The sequence below is a fragment of the Vitis vinifera genome, chromosome 8 (assembly GCF_030704535.1).
Source record: "Vitis vinifera cultivar Pinot Noir 40024 chromosome 8, ASM3070453v1".
Lineage (NCBI taxonomy): Eukaryota > Viridiplantae > Streptophyta > Magnoliopsida > Vitales > Vitaceae > Vitis > Vitis vinifera.
Window position 1 is genome coordinate 9,726,848 of NC_081812.1, and position 17,247 is coordinate 9,744,094.

General features: G+C 34.3%; 1 protein-coding gene across 1 annotated transcript; it reads left to right on the forward strand.

Annotated features, from left to right (window-relative positions):
* The first annotated feature begins 1,223 nt into the window (after positions 1-1,223).
* LOC100265987 (probable inactive leucine-rich repeat receptor kinase XIAO) lies at positions 1,224-16,783 on the forward strand. Its single transcript, XM_059739342.1, has 5 exons — positions 1,224-1,401; positions 14,740-15,025; positions 15,157-15,669; positions 15,819-15,890; positions 16,186-16,783. Exons 1-5 carry the CDS (start codon positions 1,224-1,226, stop codon positions 16,781-16,783), a joined length of 1,647 nt encoding a protein of 548 aa, XP_059595325.1.
* The last annotated feature ends 464 nt before the right edge of the window (positions 16,784-17,247 follow it).

Here is a 17,247-nt window from a genome sequence, read left to right on the forward strand (position 1 = left end):
GTCAATGTATCAATATCCAGTATATACGATCCAAGTGATATGACAATGATATGCATGTAAGTCTCCTAGATCCTAAAATATCTCCCCCTTTTGGCAACATAAAAAATGAACTAATAGGGTCTCGAAGGAATCAAGGATGAGGAAGTGGAGGAGAAAACACAGAGCGCAAATAAGCCATCATATTCTCATGTTGACTCTCCAAACGATCCTCAATACGCTCAATCCCCTATTGGAGATACTCAAACTGTGAAGTGAAGCCAACCTGATGATCCATGCAATCCTCCATAAAGTAGAACCGTGTGTCACTGACTACAACAAGCTCCTCCATATGAGTGCTTAGAGAGCTAATCTAAGCAGATAAATCCATCCATGGAGCATGGTCAAGAGCAAGAGGTGTTTAAGCAAATGGTATCTCAAAAAGTGTAGGCTTAGTGAATGCAAGTTCAAAGGAAGACTTAGTGAATGACAATTAAGTATATGGACCCGCTATAAAAGTTGGCTCAAACATCATTGGCTCAGAGAAAGTAGTCTCAAACTGAACACCACTAACTGGAGTGGAGGAATGTCAAGCTCGGGCTCTCTCTGTTGATAGCCACTCTGAGGGTCTACTCCACACTCCATCTTTTTAATCTCTACCTCCTCCTCAACTCCGGGATGTGCCTGTCCCTGTCCCCGAGCTTGTGTCGTTGCTCTCTTTGCTTTCCTTACCCAAGAACCATTTGTGGCCTTCTCAAATTTCATCTTCCCCATGGACTGATCATCATACGTATCATAAGCGTTGGGGACCTCAAAGTTTGTCTCTCTGCTCAAGTCAATGCCGACATCCTTGCACACTCTAGTAAGGAAGTGACCATAGGGGAGTACGCGAGTCGTGCTCTCGCAACATGAGATCAAGTGCATCATCATCAAGTACCCCAAGTGGATTCGTCTTCCAGTCAAAATAGAGTCAATAAGGAATGCCTCATAATAAGAGACCTCATCTCGGTGTCCACCCCGTGCATATGATGTAGCACTTTGCTGATGACCGTCAGGTTGTGTGCTGAGGGTTTGTCCATCCCGTGGGCATCTACAAGTTCACAAATCCTCTTAATGGCTCTAGGCTCAAATCTTGGCACAATGGGCCACATTTTGGACTCATATACTTTGAGTCCAACTGGAGCAATATCGAAAATACTACAAATGCTCTTTAGTCCAGACGAATCTTGACGCCTTTAACAGTAGAAATGATCGAGCCACCTGATGAGAATCAACAAGCATTCGAGGATCCATTGTATGTTCCAGTTGGGCCTATTACTAAAGCAAGATCCAAGAAGATTAAAGAAGCAATTAATGGGCTAATTCAAGAGATTTGGGTTGATTCTAACGTAGGACATTCCAAGCTTGGCCCAAAGGAAGATGAAGGTGTAATAAATTTAATCGAAGCTATTGAGGGCTAATCTGGCTTGATTGGGCGTGATTTATGGCGTGGATTAATGACTGATTGACTTTCGAACTCCATATCAGTTAATAGACATTTTTCCTATTTTAGAGCTTCTAATTTTAGGTTAAATCTACCTTAATTTTAGGCTTTTATTATTTAGAACGATTTTTAGCTATTTTCCTATTTTGGATTTGCTAATTTCAGACCAACTAAACTTTTATTTAGGGTTTTAATATTTAGTAAGTTTTTATTTCATGACATATAAATAGCATGCACTCATTGTAATAGAGGATAATTTGATTGAATAAAAAATTAGAAAAGGTGAGGCTTTGCTCTTCTTTTGGTTCTTCAAGGACTATGAACTTATCAGGGATTCTTCTTTGTGGCTTTCAAACTTTATACTTTCGGTTCGTGATTCCATTGTAATCATTGGGTCAAGGTTGTTACTTATACTTTTGGTTCACGTTTCACTTATAAACGTTGGGTGTTCTATCAAAAATCTGTATTTTAGCTTTCTTGGGCAATTATTCCAATACTGTTTGTTGGGTCTCAAAGCGTGTCGATTGAGGTTCACATCATTTGGTATTAGAGCTCAGGTTCTAAAATCAGTCGATTGAGGTTCGCATCACCACCTATGCCATAAGTCGCCTTTGAGTAAAAAGCTCACACCAAAGTCGAGAAAATCGACTCCAAAACAGTGACCACAGGAAACCAACCCATCCTAGTGAATAAACCCTCGAATCCGAAGTGCTCAAGTTGGGGAAAATTAATATTTCTCCTCAGAACTACTCGTCCCAAAGCAAAGTGATGTTTGTACCGTTGGTAGTCCACCACGAAGTTGAACAAGGCAGTATCAAACCTTGCCTTTCGGGTTTGACAAGGTTCCAAAAGCTTGAATCCTAAATCCTTAAGAGGGTTTATATAGGATTTCCTATGGACTTAAGTGACTTGAGCCCAAATTTGGCTTGAGTCACCCGATCTAGCCCACTTGGGTCCTAATTAATTAATTATTTTAATGGACTCCAATTAATTAATTAGCTCAAAACACCAATCTAGAAAAATTGTTCATAAGATCTTGTGCAACCTTGTATTTTTACTAAAACACCCTTATGTGCCCTTATGAACTACAAATCTAAATCTCTCAAATAAAACATGTCACCATGAACTAGGAGCTCAAGCGGGGACCATTGGGACCTATAAGATTATATTGGCTCCCTCATAATTGAATTCCAAAATTGATTCGAGAATCCACTAAAGAGAAACAATTGTACTTCGGTATCCTACATTAAGACAAAGCTTAGGTTTGTAACCTACTATTCATTGCATGCAAATTCCTCATGAATTAGTGTTTGTAATCTAATAAGGTAGTGTTATCAACCTATCAAGATTAGCTCTTTAATCTTTAAGTTATAAATCCTCCTATTATGTGATCAATTGACATACTCTAGCTTATAAAGAACATATATCAAAATTCACTTAAAGAATTACTACAACCACATATTTCATAATCATATGCCCTTTAGATCATCCAAGGGAACACTTTGTCCCAATTCTATGAGATGCCATGGTGCCTCTATTGAGAATATGTATTATCACCAACCTCCATCAACAATTGCAATTCATAGGGAATCTATATATATAATCACTTTAGGGTCTTACCTAATGGTCAAAACCTCCTATTGATTTTTAGCATAGACTTAATATCTTCTTAAAGTTGAGAGTCCATGCAATATAGTAACTTTGTGAATCATGACAACCCAATGACCTTATGTCATGATTCATCATAGGCACGATTTGAAATATTGCAAAATTTCAGCGAAATATCGTCGATTTTTCGCTTATCGGAGAGAATCAACATGACATTCGTCATTGATAATCAATTGACGGATTTATTGCGGATTTTTTTGGGAATATCGGTAATATTTTGGCATTTATCGACATTTTTGCCTATTTTTCGAAAAATTTCCCGATTTTTTGGTGCCAACCACTTTGGTCAACACGAAATCAACCCTCACATTTTTTGTTGTAATGCCTAGGGGATTTGAACCTAGGTCAAAAGGCTTGGGTTGAACCCTGGTTACAACTGGGCCAAAATGTCATTTGTAAATATATGTTCAATTTAAATATGTTAAAGTTCAGCATTTAAAAAATAATTTTAATTATTTTATTTTAAATTTTATGTAATTGATTAATAAAAATATAAAAACCAACATTATAATTTTTTTAACAAGTCTTTTTTTATATCATTTATATGATAATTAAATATAAAAAATATAAATATTAAAAAATCATATATGTATCATCATTTATTTTACATTATTGAATGCATTTAAATTAAATAAATTATAGTTTTAATATTAAATGTATTATTATTGATCTCATTAATCTTATTTTAAAAAATAATTATCACTTCACTTTTAAATTTTTTATATTTATTTGTTTATTTTTTAATATCTTTATTTTAAAATATTAAAAATATAAATTTATTCAAAATATACTAAAATATATATAAAAAAATTAATAATGAAGTTCTAATATTTTATAAATTAAAATTAATTTGATAAGATAAATAATAAATTATATATTATGATTGATATATCCTTGCTTAGAGATAATTTTCTCCTTAATCATACTTATGTCAATTATACTTACAAATTAACTTTAGCATGTGCCTTTTTACTTATTTTATCATTTTTTTTTGGAGTTTTTCCAAATATTTCAATGAATTTTGAATAATTTTCACCTCACCAAAATTTTTGTCAAAATATTCACCAATATTTCTCCGATATTTTCAATATAATCGTAAAATTCAAGTATCAATATATCCATATTTTCCAATATTTCAAACCATGATCATAGGTCTTGTCTTATGTATAACCAATACACACTAGTGTACTCACAATAGGAACCCTATCTCAATGGTCAAGATAAGTCATATTTTATAACCATACACACTAGATTTTAAAAGTGTGAGATAATGCTCATAAAAATAACAAAGTAGAGAATTTGTTGATAATTATTCCCAAATAAATGTCATTAAAACAATTTGAACTAGAATTTAAAATAAAAAGATGTCACATGGATTAACCTAGGATTTGAGAAATTTGGCCTCATCATAGGCCATACTACAAACCTTAGATGAATTTTAGGAGAAAATGAGTAGAAGTTAGAATAATAAAACAGTTCTTTTATTTTCCAAAACAAAAAAATTGGAAAACACATTTTACAATCAAAAAATATTTTATGCTTTTTGTTCTCAAGAACAGAAAACAAAGTGTTTCAGATAATATCTTTTAGTTATTTTAATTATTTTCACTTATTTTTTTAGAGTTGTTTTAAAAAATAATTATAGAAATATGTATCATGATTAAAAATAAAGCTCGATCTAGATATAAAAATAATTTTTAAAACTTACTTAAAAATATTAAAACCATTTCAAATTCTCAAACAGACTTTTAGTTTACAAAACATCAAAGAATAGTTTTTAAAAATTGTTCTTAAAAACTATTTTTCAGAATTATTTCAAAAACAGTTATCACACAGGTCCTTAATTTCTAGCCTGTGAAAGAAGAGACAAAAATGAGTAATTTTGTTTAATATAAATAAACAAAGAGTCATGTGAATAAAGGGATCCTTGATATAACAACAAAAATCAACCTTTCCAACTTCTCAAGTGATTCTATCTCTTTGTTGACCATCGTGACAACCTTAATCTCTTTTCATTAGCAGTAGGAGTAAGGTAGATTAGCAGTAGATTCATCAATGGGGAAACCATTTTATGCTTGTTCCTATCATTTAGGTTTACATCAATGAGTGGTTTGGAGGGTGTACTACCTATAGTCTATTTAAATTTGAGGGGAAAGGCTTTTATCCTTTAAAGGACTTCTTGCCACCCTTCTTCAATTTTGGGGAGAGTTCGATCAATATTCAATAACCATTTAGCATTATTATCCAAGGGGTCATGGGAGAGAAGTTTCTCTAGCATTGGTTATGCCATATCCAATATACACATCACTAGAGGGTGACATTATCCCAATAATCACATCATGCCCTTCAGTACCAGTATAGTTTTGATCAATGCAATTTGCTGTGAATTTCTGTAGTGGTAGAATTATAGCCAGGAGGTTCTAGCCCCAGTATCCACCATAGGCCAGCAAAGTGAATAATCCTAGGAGAATAAGCTCAGAAGCACAAGGATTTGATCAATGGAACCTGGTTTTTTTTGTTTTAATTTCTTTACTGATATAATAAACCTTCTGTTTATTTGGTTCGCTGTCATTATTATAATCTCTAGTAGTTGCACCATCCTGGGTGAATGAGCTATTACCCCTACCAATTGAACTTTTTTTTGGTTATAGTCCTTGGTATTCTCTTGGAATTGACAACCATTTGGAAAATAAAAATTCCTTTATTTAGACATAAAAAGAATCCACAAGCATGGACCATTGCTAAAAGAAGATTGATATGAGACTATTCAACCCGAGACACTATTTGCCTAGGTATATTTCGGGATGGTGATTAATTCCTCTAATAGGACTAGAACAAATGGCTAAATTGCTCTGATATGCTCACATCTTTAATCAATAAGTTTACACTAAATCAGTATAACTCCCTACCAAAACGCTAGGTGAGAGATCAGGGGCAAAGCTAGGTAGTGTCTGGGAGGGGCAAATGAAATTTTAATAAAAATATTAGGGTTTATTGCTAACTATTTGGTTACTGGTGAAGTTCCAAGTGAGTGGAAAACACAAGACAGGAAGCACTTTTTTGCAAAGATTCATGCTTATTATTGGGAAGAGCCCTTCCTTTTCAAGTATTGTGCAGATCAGATCATAAGGAAGTGTGTCCCTGAAGAAGAGCAACAAGGGATCCTCAGCCACTGCCATGAGAATGCCTGTGGAGGCCACTTTGCCTCTCAGAAAACAGCAATGAAGGTCTTGCAATCAGGGTTTACTTGGCCATCGCTTTTTAAAGATTCCCACATCATGTGTAGGAGTTGTGATAGATGCCAAAGACTCGGGAAGCTTACAAAAAGAAACCAAATGCCCATGAACCTGTGGACCCGCATTTTTCACGTGCGTCCCCACTCGATCGGCGAGACTCGCTTTTTATTTATTTGTGAAAAATTGATTTTTGAAAAAAAAGTTGGAGTCGCCACTTATTTTATTTTTATTTTTGAAGGGAAAATAAAACAAGAAATAAAACCCTAAAAAAAATGACTCCATAATTTTTGGAAAAGCGTGTCTTTGAAAACCCAAGTCTTGGTCCGGGGATCAGGTTACTTATTGGGAAGGTACCTCTAGGAGGTAACACCCCTCTAAGCCCTAAAGAGGTCTCTACTAATTAAGTTAAGGGGAATATGGCAATTAATCGGTTAATTATGGATACCTAAGTAGGCTAGGTGATTTCAAAAAATTTGCATGCTAAACAAGATCAAATTGCCATAAAAGAAAGGTTAGGATGCGTACCCGGACCGCTTCTCAAGCGCTATCGTAAAACATCAGAGTTAGTATAGAAGTATAACACACAACATGTATTTAATCATAGTGAATCAAACATACATCTAAACACCTAAGGATTATCAAACATATGCATACTTCATAGTGGCACGATTGTTTACAAAATTTAGAAAGTAGGCGATAGGGGGGGCGTACCTGGATAGCATAAATAACTTACAATGCGCTCCCATAAGACATGAGGGATTAGATAATAATAAAATAAAGAAACCCTAGCATGCTTGTTATCTAATTAGCATAACAAAAATTATCAAAGTATATGAAAACATTAATTATCACACACATCTTATATACAATTCCTAAAAAAGATAGACATAATTTCAACAAGTGACAAAAATGGCAACAAAAATAATTTTTGAAAAGATTTTCTTATGTAGGGGTTTCACCAATTCCCCAATTGATATACACGAATTTAGCCCAGAATCATCCCATTATTTGGGACCACAAGCTTTGATTCGTGTTTTTGTTCAAAACCAAAATTTTTGTTGAAAACCGAGAAGGATGCAAACCGAACAAGATATGGTTGCATATTATTTTTAAATAATAAAAAAAAGAGATTTTGATCCTGAGGACTCTAAATGAGTTTTTGAAATAGATTTTTAAAATGATTTTTTTGAGAAAAGTATTTTATTTTAAAATAAAAGGAATTAATTTGGAAAAAATAAAATATAAGAAATAAAATACCCAACAAAACAAAAGTGAAACCTCAAAGTAAAATTTTTTTAGTAATTAACAAAAATGATAATGGTGATGGTAGAGGTCAATCTTCATGATTTTCCAATGGCCTTTGAACAAAAAGGAAACTATCAAAGCAATAAATTATTAATATTTAGATCAAATAAGCTAATGAAATATCCATCAAGAATTAGCAACAAGGATTCAAGAAGCGCATAAATTGAGAATAACAATCCATAATTAACATAAGATTAACTAAACACATAAACGCCTCTAGACTAAAAAAATAAATTAAATCAAGATTAAACTTTATCTAACGGGATTAATTAAACCAATGTATTCAAATCACAAACACATACAAGTGAAGAACAAATTAAAACTAAATTAAATTGTAATTAAAAACATGAACTTTATTTAATAAGATTAATTAAACTACTAAATTACAATTACAAACACATCCAAATTAAAAATAAATAAAAGCTAAACTAAATCTGAATTTCAAATATGAACTTTATCTAACAAGATTATTTAAACTAATGAATTAAAATCACAAATATACTTAAACTAAAAGATAGGTTAAAACTGAACTAATTTAGAATTAAAAAAATATAAACTTTATCTAACATGATTATTTAAACTAATAAATTAAAATCACATACATATTTAAACTAACAAATAAATTAAAAATAAACTATTTTGGGATTAAAAACATGAACTTTATCTAACATAATTATTTAAACTTAAGAATTAAGATCAACTAATGCATTTAAACTAAAAACGAATTGAAATCAAACTAATTGAGATTAAAAACACAAACTTTATTTAACGTGATTATTTAAAGTAAAGAATTAAAATCAACAAAATACATTTAAACTAAAAACAAATTAAAATCAAATTAATTGGGATTAAAAATACAAAATTTATTCGATATGATTATTTAAACTTAAGAATTAAGATCAACAAAATGTATTTAAACTAAAAACGAATTGAAATCAAACTAATTGAGATTAAAAACACAAACTTTATTTAACGTGATTATTAAAAGTCAAGAATTAAGATCAACAAAATATATTTAAACTAAAAAAACGAATTGAAATCAAATTAATTGGGATTAAAAATACAAGCTTTATTTAACGTGATTATTTAAAACAAAGAATTAAGATCAACTAATGCATTTAAATTAAAAATGAATTGAAATCAAACTAATTGGGATTAAAAATACAAACTTTATTCAATACAATTATTTAAACTTAAGAATTAAAATCAACAAAATACATTTAAACTAAAAAAAAAAAGTTAAAATCAAACTAATTGGGATTAAAAATACAAACTTTATTCGATATGATTATTTAAACTTAAGAATTAAGATCAATAAAATGTATTTAAACTAAAAACGAATTGGAATCAAACTAATTGAGATTAAAAACATAAACTTTATTTAACGTGATTATTTAAAGTCAAGAATTAAGATCAACAAAATACATTTAAACTAAAAAACAAATTAAAATCAAACTAATTGAGATTAAAAATACAAACTTTATTCGATATGATTATTTAAACTAAAGATTTAAGATCAACAAAATACATTTAAACTAAAAAACGAATTGAAATCAAATTAATTGGGATTAAAAATACAAACTTTATTTAACGTGATTATTTAAAACAAAGAATTAAGATCAACAAAATAAATTTAAACTAAAAAACAAATTAAAATCAAACTAATTGGGATTAAAAATACAAACTTTATTCGATATGATTATTTAAACTTAAGAATTAAAATCATTAACAAACTTAAACTAAAAGATAGATTAGAATTAAACTAATTGGGGATTTAAAAATAAAATAATATAAACTTTAACACAAAGAATTAATCAAAAACTAAAATTTCCAAAAAATAAAAAAAAAAATAAAAAAAAATCTAGGCTAAATAAAAGTACTATATAGAAAACTAACCTTTGAAGTGAAAGAGAAAATCCTCTCTTGATGATTAAATGACAGCCCGATCTCCGTTCGAAGTCCCTTGCTTTTTTCCCAAAATTCCGTGTGCTCTGCCCCCCCCAAGAAAAATCTCCTATTCTTTTCCTTTTCTCACCTATATATATCACCCCTCAAGACCTAAATTTGTTTCCAAAAAGGAAAATTCTCCTCCTTCCTTTCTTCTTCTCTTCTTTTTTTAAATCCTCCAATCAAAAGCAATCTTCCCAATTTCAAATTCCCCTCCAAAACCTTCCAAGGAGAGTCCCATCTTCCTTAAACTCCAATGGTAAGTTTCCTTGCAAAAACATGAAATTTTTGAAGTTAAATAATTGCATGTATAGATAAATAAGTAAATAAATTAAAAAATGGTAAAAATAATAAATAAATAAATAAGTTAAGGAAAATAATATAAAGAGGAAGATAACCAATAAAAAGTGAATGATAATCATAAAATTAAAATTAAAAACAAAATAAATAAATAAATAAATAAAATAAAATAAAATAAAATAAAAGTCTTCGTAGGCCTAGTGTGCCTAAACGGGCCTAAGGTGAGACTAAGTGGGCCTAGGGTAGTGCCTAATGGGCCAAGTGTATCTAAAAGCTATCCTAAAAAAACAAGAAAAGCCTAAATCTAAGTTAGGGCTGCCAAGGGTCACAATAAGGGATCAAATAATCCCTCAACCAAAATCTCCGAGGTGACTCAGAAAAAGGTAAGTGGTATGAGTAGCCATGGGCCACCAAGGAACTATTGTGGAGCATTGAAAATGAATTTTAAAGACATGTGCTAAAGGGACAAAATTGAGGGTCTACAGAACCCCATCCTTATAGTTGATCTTTTTGATGTTTGGGGTATTGACTTCATGGGACTTTTCCCAATGTCTTTTGGTAACTCTTATATATTGGTGGGGGTGGACTATGTTTCCAAATGGGTGGAGACAATCCCCTGTAAACATAATGATCACAGGGTGGTTCTCAAATTTCTCAAGGAGAACATCTTCTCAAGATTTAGGGTGCCCAAGGCCATAATCAGTGATGGAGGTACTCATTTTTGCAATAAACCTTTTGAAGCACTATTAGCCAAGTATGGAGTGAAGCATAAGGTAGCTACACCTTATCATCCTCAAACTTCCGGGCAAGTGGAGCTAGCAAACAGAGAAATAAAAAACATACTGATGAAAGTGGTGATTACAAGCAAAAAAGATTGGTATATTAAGCTGCATGATTCATTATGGGCATATAGAACAGCTTATAAGACTATTCTTGGCATGTCTCCCTATCGTCTCGTCTATAGCAAAGCATGTTACCTCCCTGTGGAAGTTGAATATAAAGCTTGGTGGGCAATCAAGAGGTTGAACATGGACTTGATCAGAGCTGGGGCAAAGAGGTGCTTAGACCTTAATGAGATGGAGGAATTAAGAAATGATGCTTACATCAATTCCAAAGTTGCAAAACAGAGGATGAAGAAATGGCATGATCAGCTAATCTCCAACAAAGAATTGAGGAGATGACAAAGAGTCCTACTCTACGACTCAAGGCTCCATATTTTTCCAGGGAAGCTCAAGTCAAGGTGAATAGGTCCTTTCATTATTCACCAAGTACATCTTAATGGAGTGGTGGAATTACTAAATTCCAATGGCATAGATACCTTCAGAGTCAATGGTCATCGCCTCAAGCCATTCATTGAGTCGTTCAAGCCAAAAAATGAGGAAATCAACCTCCTTGAGCCACAAAAATCCTGATCAGAGAAGGGTTAGATGGACTTGGTTTCACCAAAGTCCATAATTTTGTTAAATATGTTAATTTTTAAGTTTTGTAAATTATTTGATTGTAATTCTGATCTTAAATTATGTTAATTGTAACTAATTTTTTTGAATGATTAAAATCAGGAGGAATTACAAGAAAATCGAAAGAAGCTGCTCCCAGCTCCTCAGAGCCATCACAGGCCCCTCTTTTTGTTAATCAGCCTTTGCCTCATTCAGAGCCTCCTATAGGAGAGACAGCTAAGCCATTATTTCCACAGCATCACTTCATGTCACTCAGGAGGTACCACTTCCTCCCTATTTTTCAATTGCTTCTGTCACATTGAGGACAATGTTCAGTTTGGTTGGGGGGAGAGTTGAGGAAGGAAGTTTTTGTTATTAATGCTAAGTTATTTTGGTAATTTAGTTGCTTTTTGCTTAATTTTAAAATTTTTTAAGTTTTTATTCTACTCTCCATGGTTATTAAGGAAAAATTCTCAAAAATGAAATGAGATAAATTAAATTTTTGTCTTTTTACTTGACTTAGATTTTGTATTATGCTTACTAAAGTTGATGAATTGTTGAAACTTCTATTGAATTCAACCTTAATTCTTCCACTTTAAGCTATTCACACACTGTGCACAATAGGTTCTGATTATAAGATGAAGAACTATTTCCCCCTTAACTTAGGAAAATTTTAGACTTGGTACCTTTGACCTCATTTAATAGTGTTGGGACACCTTATAAAAGGCCAATGAGCCTTTGAAAAAAAGAAGAAAGAAAGAAAAATGTTTACTTGCCTTGAAACCCGAGCAAGGTTTGAGGGGTATATGGTGAAAATCTTAAAAACCTGGTGCCCTAAGCCTTCAGTGGTTGGGAGTCACCGACCTCAATGCTCGTTACAAGGGTGGATAGGTGGAGTTTAACATACTGTAGGTGCTTGGGTATTAAAAATTCATTCTCAAAAGTCCGGGGTAAAATCCGAGTTAGTGGTTGAAAAATCCTTAAAGCTTGATGCCCTAAACCTTAATTGGTTGGGAGTCATCGATGGACCCCCGTTACATGGACAATTTAGAAAAGAATACCTTTAGCCTTGTACTCCTACAATGAAAAAAAAATTGTGAAAAAAGAGGTGCGTTCTTAGCCTATTGGAGGTTGATTAGTTTGCTAAGCTTTGAAAAAGAACTAGGTTGGGGGAGAGATTAGTTTAACATACTATATTCAGAAACTAATAAATAACACTTAGATTTTTGTGGAATAGTAAGGTTTGACCATCTGGGAGTGGAAACTCTTTTAAAGCTTAAATTTGCATAATGTCGTCTCTATAAGAATTGTGATTAAGACAAGTTATTTGATAACTCTTGTTGAAGCTTGAGTTTTATTTCTTTAATGTTCCATGTGAGAGTTAGATCATCATGCCACTTGAAAATTGTTTTTTGATCAGCATGATGTTGTAAATTATAGTACTGTTTATTTTTATTTTTTTCTCTCCTTCATTGCTAAGGGACTAGCAATATGTCGGTTGGGGGGAGTGATTACTACTCAAAAAGTGCTATTTCATAGCTTGTAATAAACTCTTTTAAACACTTTTGAGTAGTAGTTATCACCTTTTAACCCAATTAACATCTTAAGGACCCTTGCAATCAATTCTAATCAAATTGTGTTAAGTTTTGGTGTTTTGATAGCTTTTTTATCACCAAAGCAATCAGAGATTGAGGAGAGTTCTTTAGAATCCATGACAAAAGATGTTCGGACAGGGCGTCCGGACACACCATTGGAGAGCAGCGGAGCGTGGGCTGTAGAAAGGCTTGCTCACTGTAGTCAATGATCCGGACAACATATCCGGATAGGATATGCTATCATCCGGAGTGTGATGTTCGTGAGTGCCGGATAGCATGGCGGCGCATGTCCTCTTGGGGAATCCGGATGAAGTTGAGTCGGATGGGTCCCTACACCTTACACACGCAGACAGTCCCTCTTGCGCAGCATAGCTCAGTCCACCCGGGGAGGAATTCTGTGCGCCAACATTTCACATCCGGAATTCCGTGCGCCGACATTTCACATCCGGAATTCCGTGTGCCGACATTTTACATCCGGATATCTCACATCCGGATGGGAGAGGAAGACGCTTCAACTTCTCCGGATATACATATCCGGACCTTTTGATAACGCTTACCCACAGAGTTCTTCTCTCAGTATACAGTGCAGCGGTGTTCTCCTGAAGCTTCCTGATATTTCCGACCGACATTTTGAGATATTTTGGGATATTTTTCTTTAGATATTTGTTGTCTAAATCCCCAAACTCTCCTTGTAATCCACCTATCATAGGATTCCTTAGTCTTTAAGCAAGAAAAAGGGTGAATAACCTCATATATATAGTTTGTAATTTTCTTTACAAAGAGAATTATTATGTAATCAGCAGAAGGAAGAAATATATTTTACAGAGCACTTGCTCTGTTTTTCCTTCTTATAATTGTTTTCTCGTTAGTTTTCTTACTAGCCAAACAAGCTCTGAGGAAGTTTCCTCAGAGAATGAGTGGCTAGACTTTTAGTTCCTTGGAGTTAAGGTTGCCGGGAAAGGTTCCAAGTGCATGAATTAGTAGCTTTGTGGTTTCAGCCATTAATGGAGAGAAAGTGTGATCCTTTAATGATTTCTATGTTTTTAGTTAACTTAAAACACTTTCAATTCACTTGAGCCAACACTTGGTAAGGCAAGTGAGCTCCGTCCATGGAGATGCACTAGTTTACCTCTTGCGAGCTTTTGGGAAGTGACTTGGAGGTAGGATTTTCTAGAATTGCCAACACTTGGTAAGCTTTTGGACTCCAAGGAGACATCCATTAGTTATCTCTTGCGAGCTTGAGAAGGGAAGTCCAAAGTTAAAGATCACCTTGAATGGCAAATGCTAGGTGAGAGGCACGAGCCATTGCAAGTTGCATCAGTGAGAGGGAATTAGAGCTGAAATCCATTTAAATGATACATCTGTACAGCACTGGTTAGAGAATTGACTATATGTTAATTCTCTAATGTGAGGAAATGAACCAAATGACCGGAGCTCTGTTTTTGCATAAGGAACCTCCCCTGTGAACCTAAACCTCCAAGGAATGTTTTTCTTCATAAGTAATTTCTATTACTTTCTTTTTAGTTAGCTTTAAACAAAACCTCATTTAAACAAAGTTTGTGTTTTATTTCTTAAGCTAGCCTTGAAATGAAAAAGCACCAATTTACTTTGAATTGGTATCAGTTGTGAGTTGAAAGCCCTTCCTAGTGAACGATCCTAGAGCCACTATGCTATATTAGCTAAGCTATCCTAATGCATGGTGATATAGGTTATAAATTTTGTTGATTACTCTCTCAATCAAAGAGCACCAGCTGGACATGAATCAACTGAGACACCAATTGGGAAGGAATCAGGAGGTGTGACCTGGGATGCCAATGGTCACGTTGTCGGTCTTGATCTGAGTAGCGAATCAATTTCTGGTGGATTCAATAGCTCTAGTAGCCTTTTCAATTTACAATATCTCCAGAGCTTGAATTTGGCTGGAAACAGCTTCTGCGGAGGATTGAACTGGCCTAACAACAACTTCTGCTCTTCTCAAATTCCATCAGGATTTGACAGGCTTGCTAATTTAATTTATCTGAATTTATCCAATTCTGGCTTTTCTGGGCAGATTCCAAAGGAATTTTCGCTCTTGACTAGGTTGGTTACCATCGATTTCTCCAGCCTTGGTTATCTCATTGGATTTCCTACACTGAAACTTCAGAATCCAAATCTGAGAATGTTGGTTCAGAATATCAAGGAGCTTAGGGAACTTCATCTTAATGGTGTAGACAATCAGCCGAGGGGAAGGAGTGGTGCCAGGCATTGTCATCTTCAGTGCCTAATCTCCAAGTGCTTAGCTTGTCCAGCTGTCATCTTTCAGGCCCAATCCATTCTTCCCTGCAGAAGCTTCGATCTCTCTCAAGGATTCGTCTGGATGACAACAATTTTGCTGCTCCAGTTCCACAGTTCCTCGCTAGCTTCTCAAATTTGACTCACTTGCAGCTCAGTTCTTGTGGATTAACTGGAACGTTTCCAGAAAAGATCATTCAGGTAACAACCCTACAGATTCTTGATTTGTCAATTAACTTACTTGAAGATTCTTTGCCAGAATTCCCTCAAAATGGATCTCTAGAAACATTGGTGCTTTCGGATACAAAACTTTGGGGGAAACTACCCAACTCCATGGGAAATCTTAAGAAGCTGACTAGCATAAAGCTGGCACGTTGCTATTTCAGTGGCCCAATCCTAAACTCAGTGGCAAACCTTCCTCAACTGATTTACTTGGACTTGTCTGAAAATAAGTTTTCCGATCCAATTCCATCTTTTAGTTTGTCCAAGAGACTCACCGAAATAAACCTTTCCTACAATAATTTGATGGGTCCAATTCCTTTCCACTGGGAAAAACTTGTTAATTTAATGAATCTTGACCTGCGGTACAATGGAATTACAGGAAATCTCCCCCCGTCCCTGTTTTCCCTCCCATCCTTGCAGAGGTTACGACTAGACAACAACCAAATTTCTGGTTAGTTCAAAATTCTTTTAAATGCATCTTCTTCTAGATTGAGCACCCTTGGTTTGAGTAGCAACAATCTCGAAGGCCCGATACCTAATTCTGTCTTTGAACTGCGGTGTCTTAGCTTCCTTGACCTATCTTCCAACAAATTCAATGGAAAGATTGAACTCAGCAAGTTTAAAAAACTTGGGAATCTTACTGATCTTAGCCTTTCATACAACAACCTGTCCATCAATGCAACCCTTTGTAATCTGTCCCCTTCTATACTGCCTATGTTTACAACATTAAGGTTGGCTTCTTGCAGGCTGACAACTTTACCTGATCTTAGCGGCCAGTCAAGCTTGACACATTTAGACCTTTCCCAAAACCAAATTCACGAGAACATACCTAGTTGGATTTGGAAGATTGGTAATGGCTCTCTTGTGTATTTGAATCTCTCTCATAATTTACTGGAGGATCTCCACGAACCTTTCTCTACTTTTACTCCTTATCTGTCCATCCTTGACCTACATTCCAACCAGCTCCATGGCCAAATCCCCACTCCTCCCATATTTTGCAGCTATGTGGATTACTCGAACAACAGTTTCACCTCCTCCATCCCAGAAGATATTGGTACTTACATCTTCTTCACTATTTTCTTCTCTCTTTCTAAGAATAACATCACTGGAATTATCCCTGCATCAATCTGCAATGCCAGTTACCTGCGATTTCTTGACTTTTCTGACAACGCTTTGAGTGGAATGATACCCTCATGTTTAATTGGGAACGAGATTCTTGAGGACCTGAATCTACGGAGAAACAAGTTAAGTGCCACTATACCTGGGGAATTTTCGGGAAACTGTCTTTTACGGACTCTAGATCTGAATGGGAATCTCTTAGAAGGAAAATTCCAGACTCTCTAGCCAATTGCAAAGAGTTAGAGGTTTTAAACCTTGGGAACAATCAGATGAGTGATTTTTTTCCTTGCTCGTTGAAGACCATAAGCAGTTTGTGCGTCCTTGTTCTTCGATCCAACAGATTCTATGGACCCATTCAATGTCGACCATATAGCAATCCCACCTGGCCACTGCTTCAAATTATGGACCTTGCTTCCAACAATTTTAGTGGTGACTTGTCAGGAAAATTCTTTTTAACCTGGAAGGCAATTGTGGACCCGCATTTTTCACGTGCGTCCCCACTCGATCGGCGAGACTCGCTTTTTATTAGTGAAAAATTGATTTTTGAAAAAAAGTTGGAGTCGCCACTTATTTTATTTTTATTTTAAAGGGAAAATAAAACAAGAAAGAAAAACCCTAAAAAGTGACTCCATAGTTTTGGAAAAAGCATGTCTTTGAGAAACCCGAGTCTAAGTCCGGGGATCAGGTTA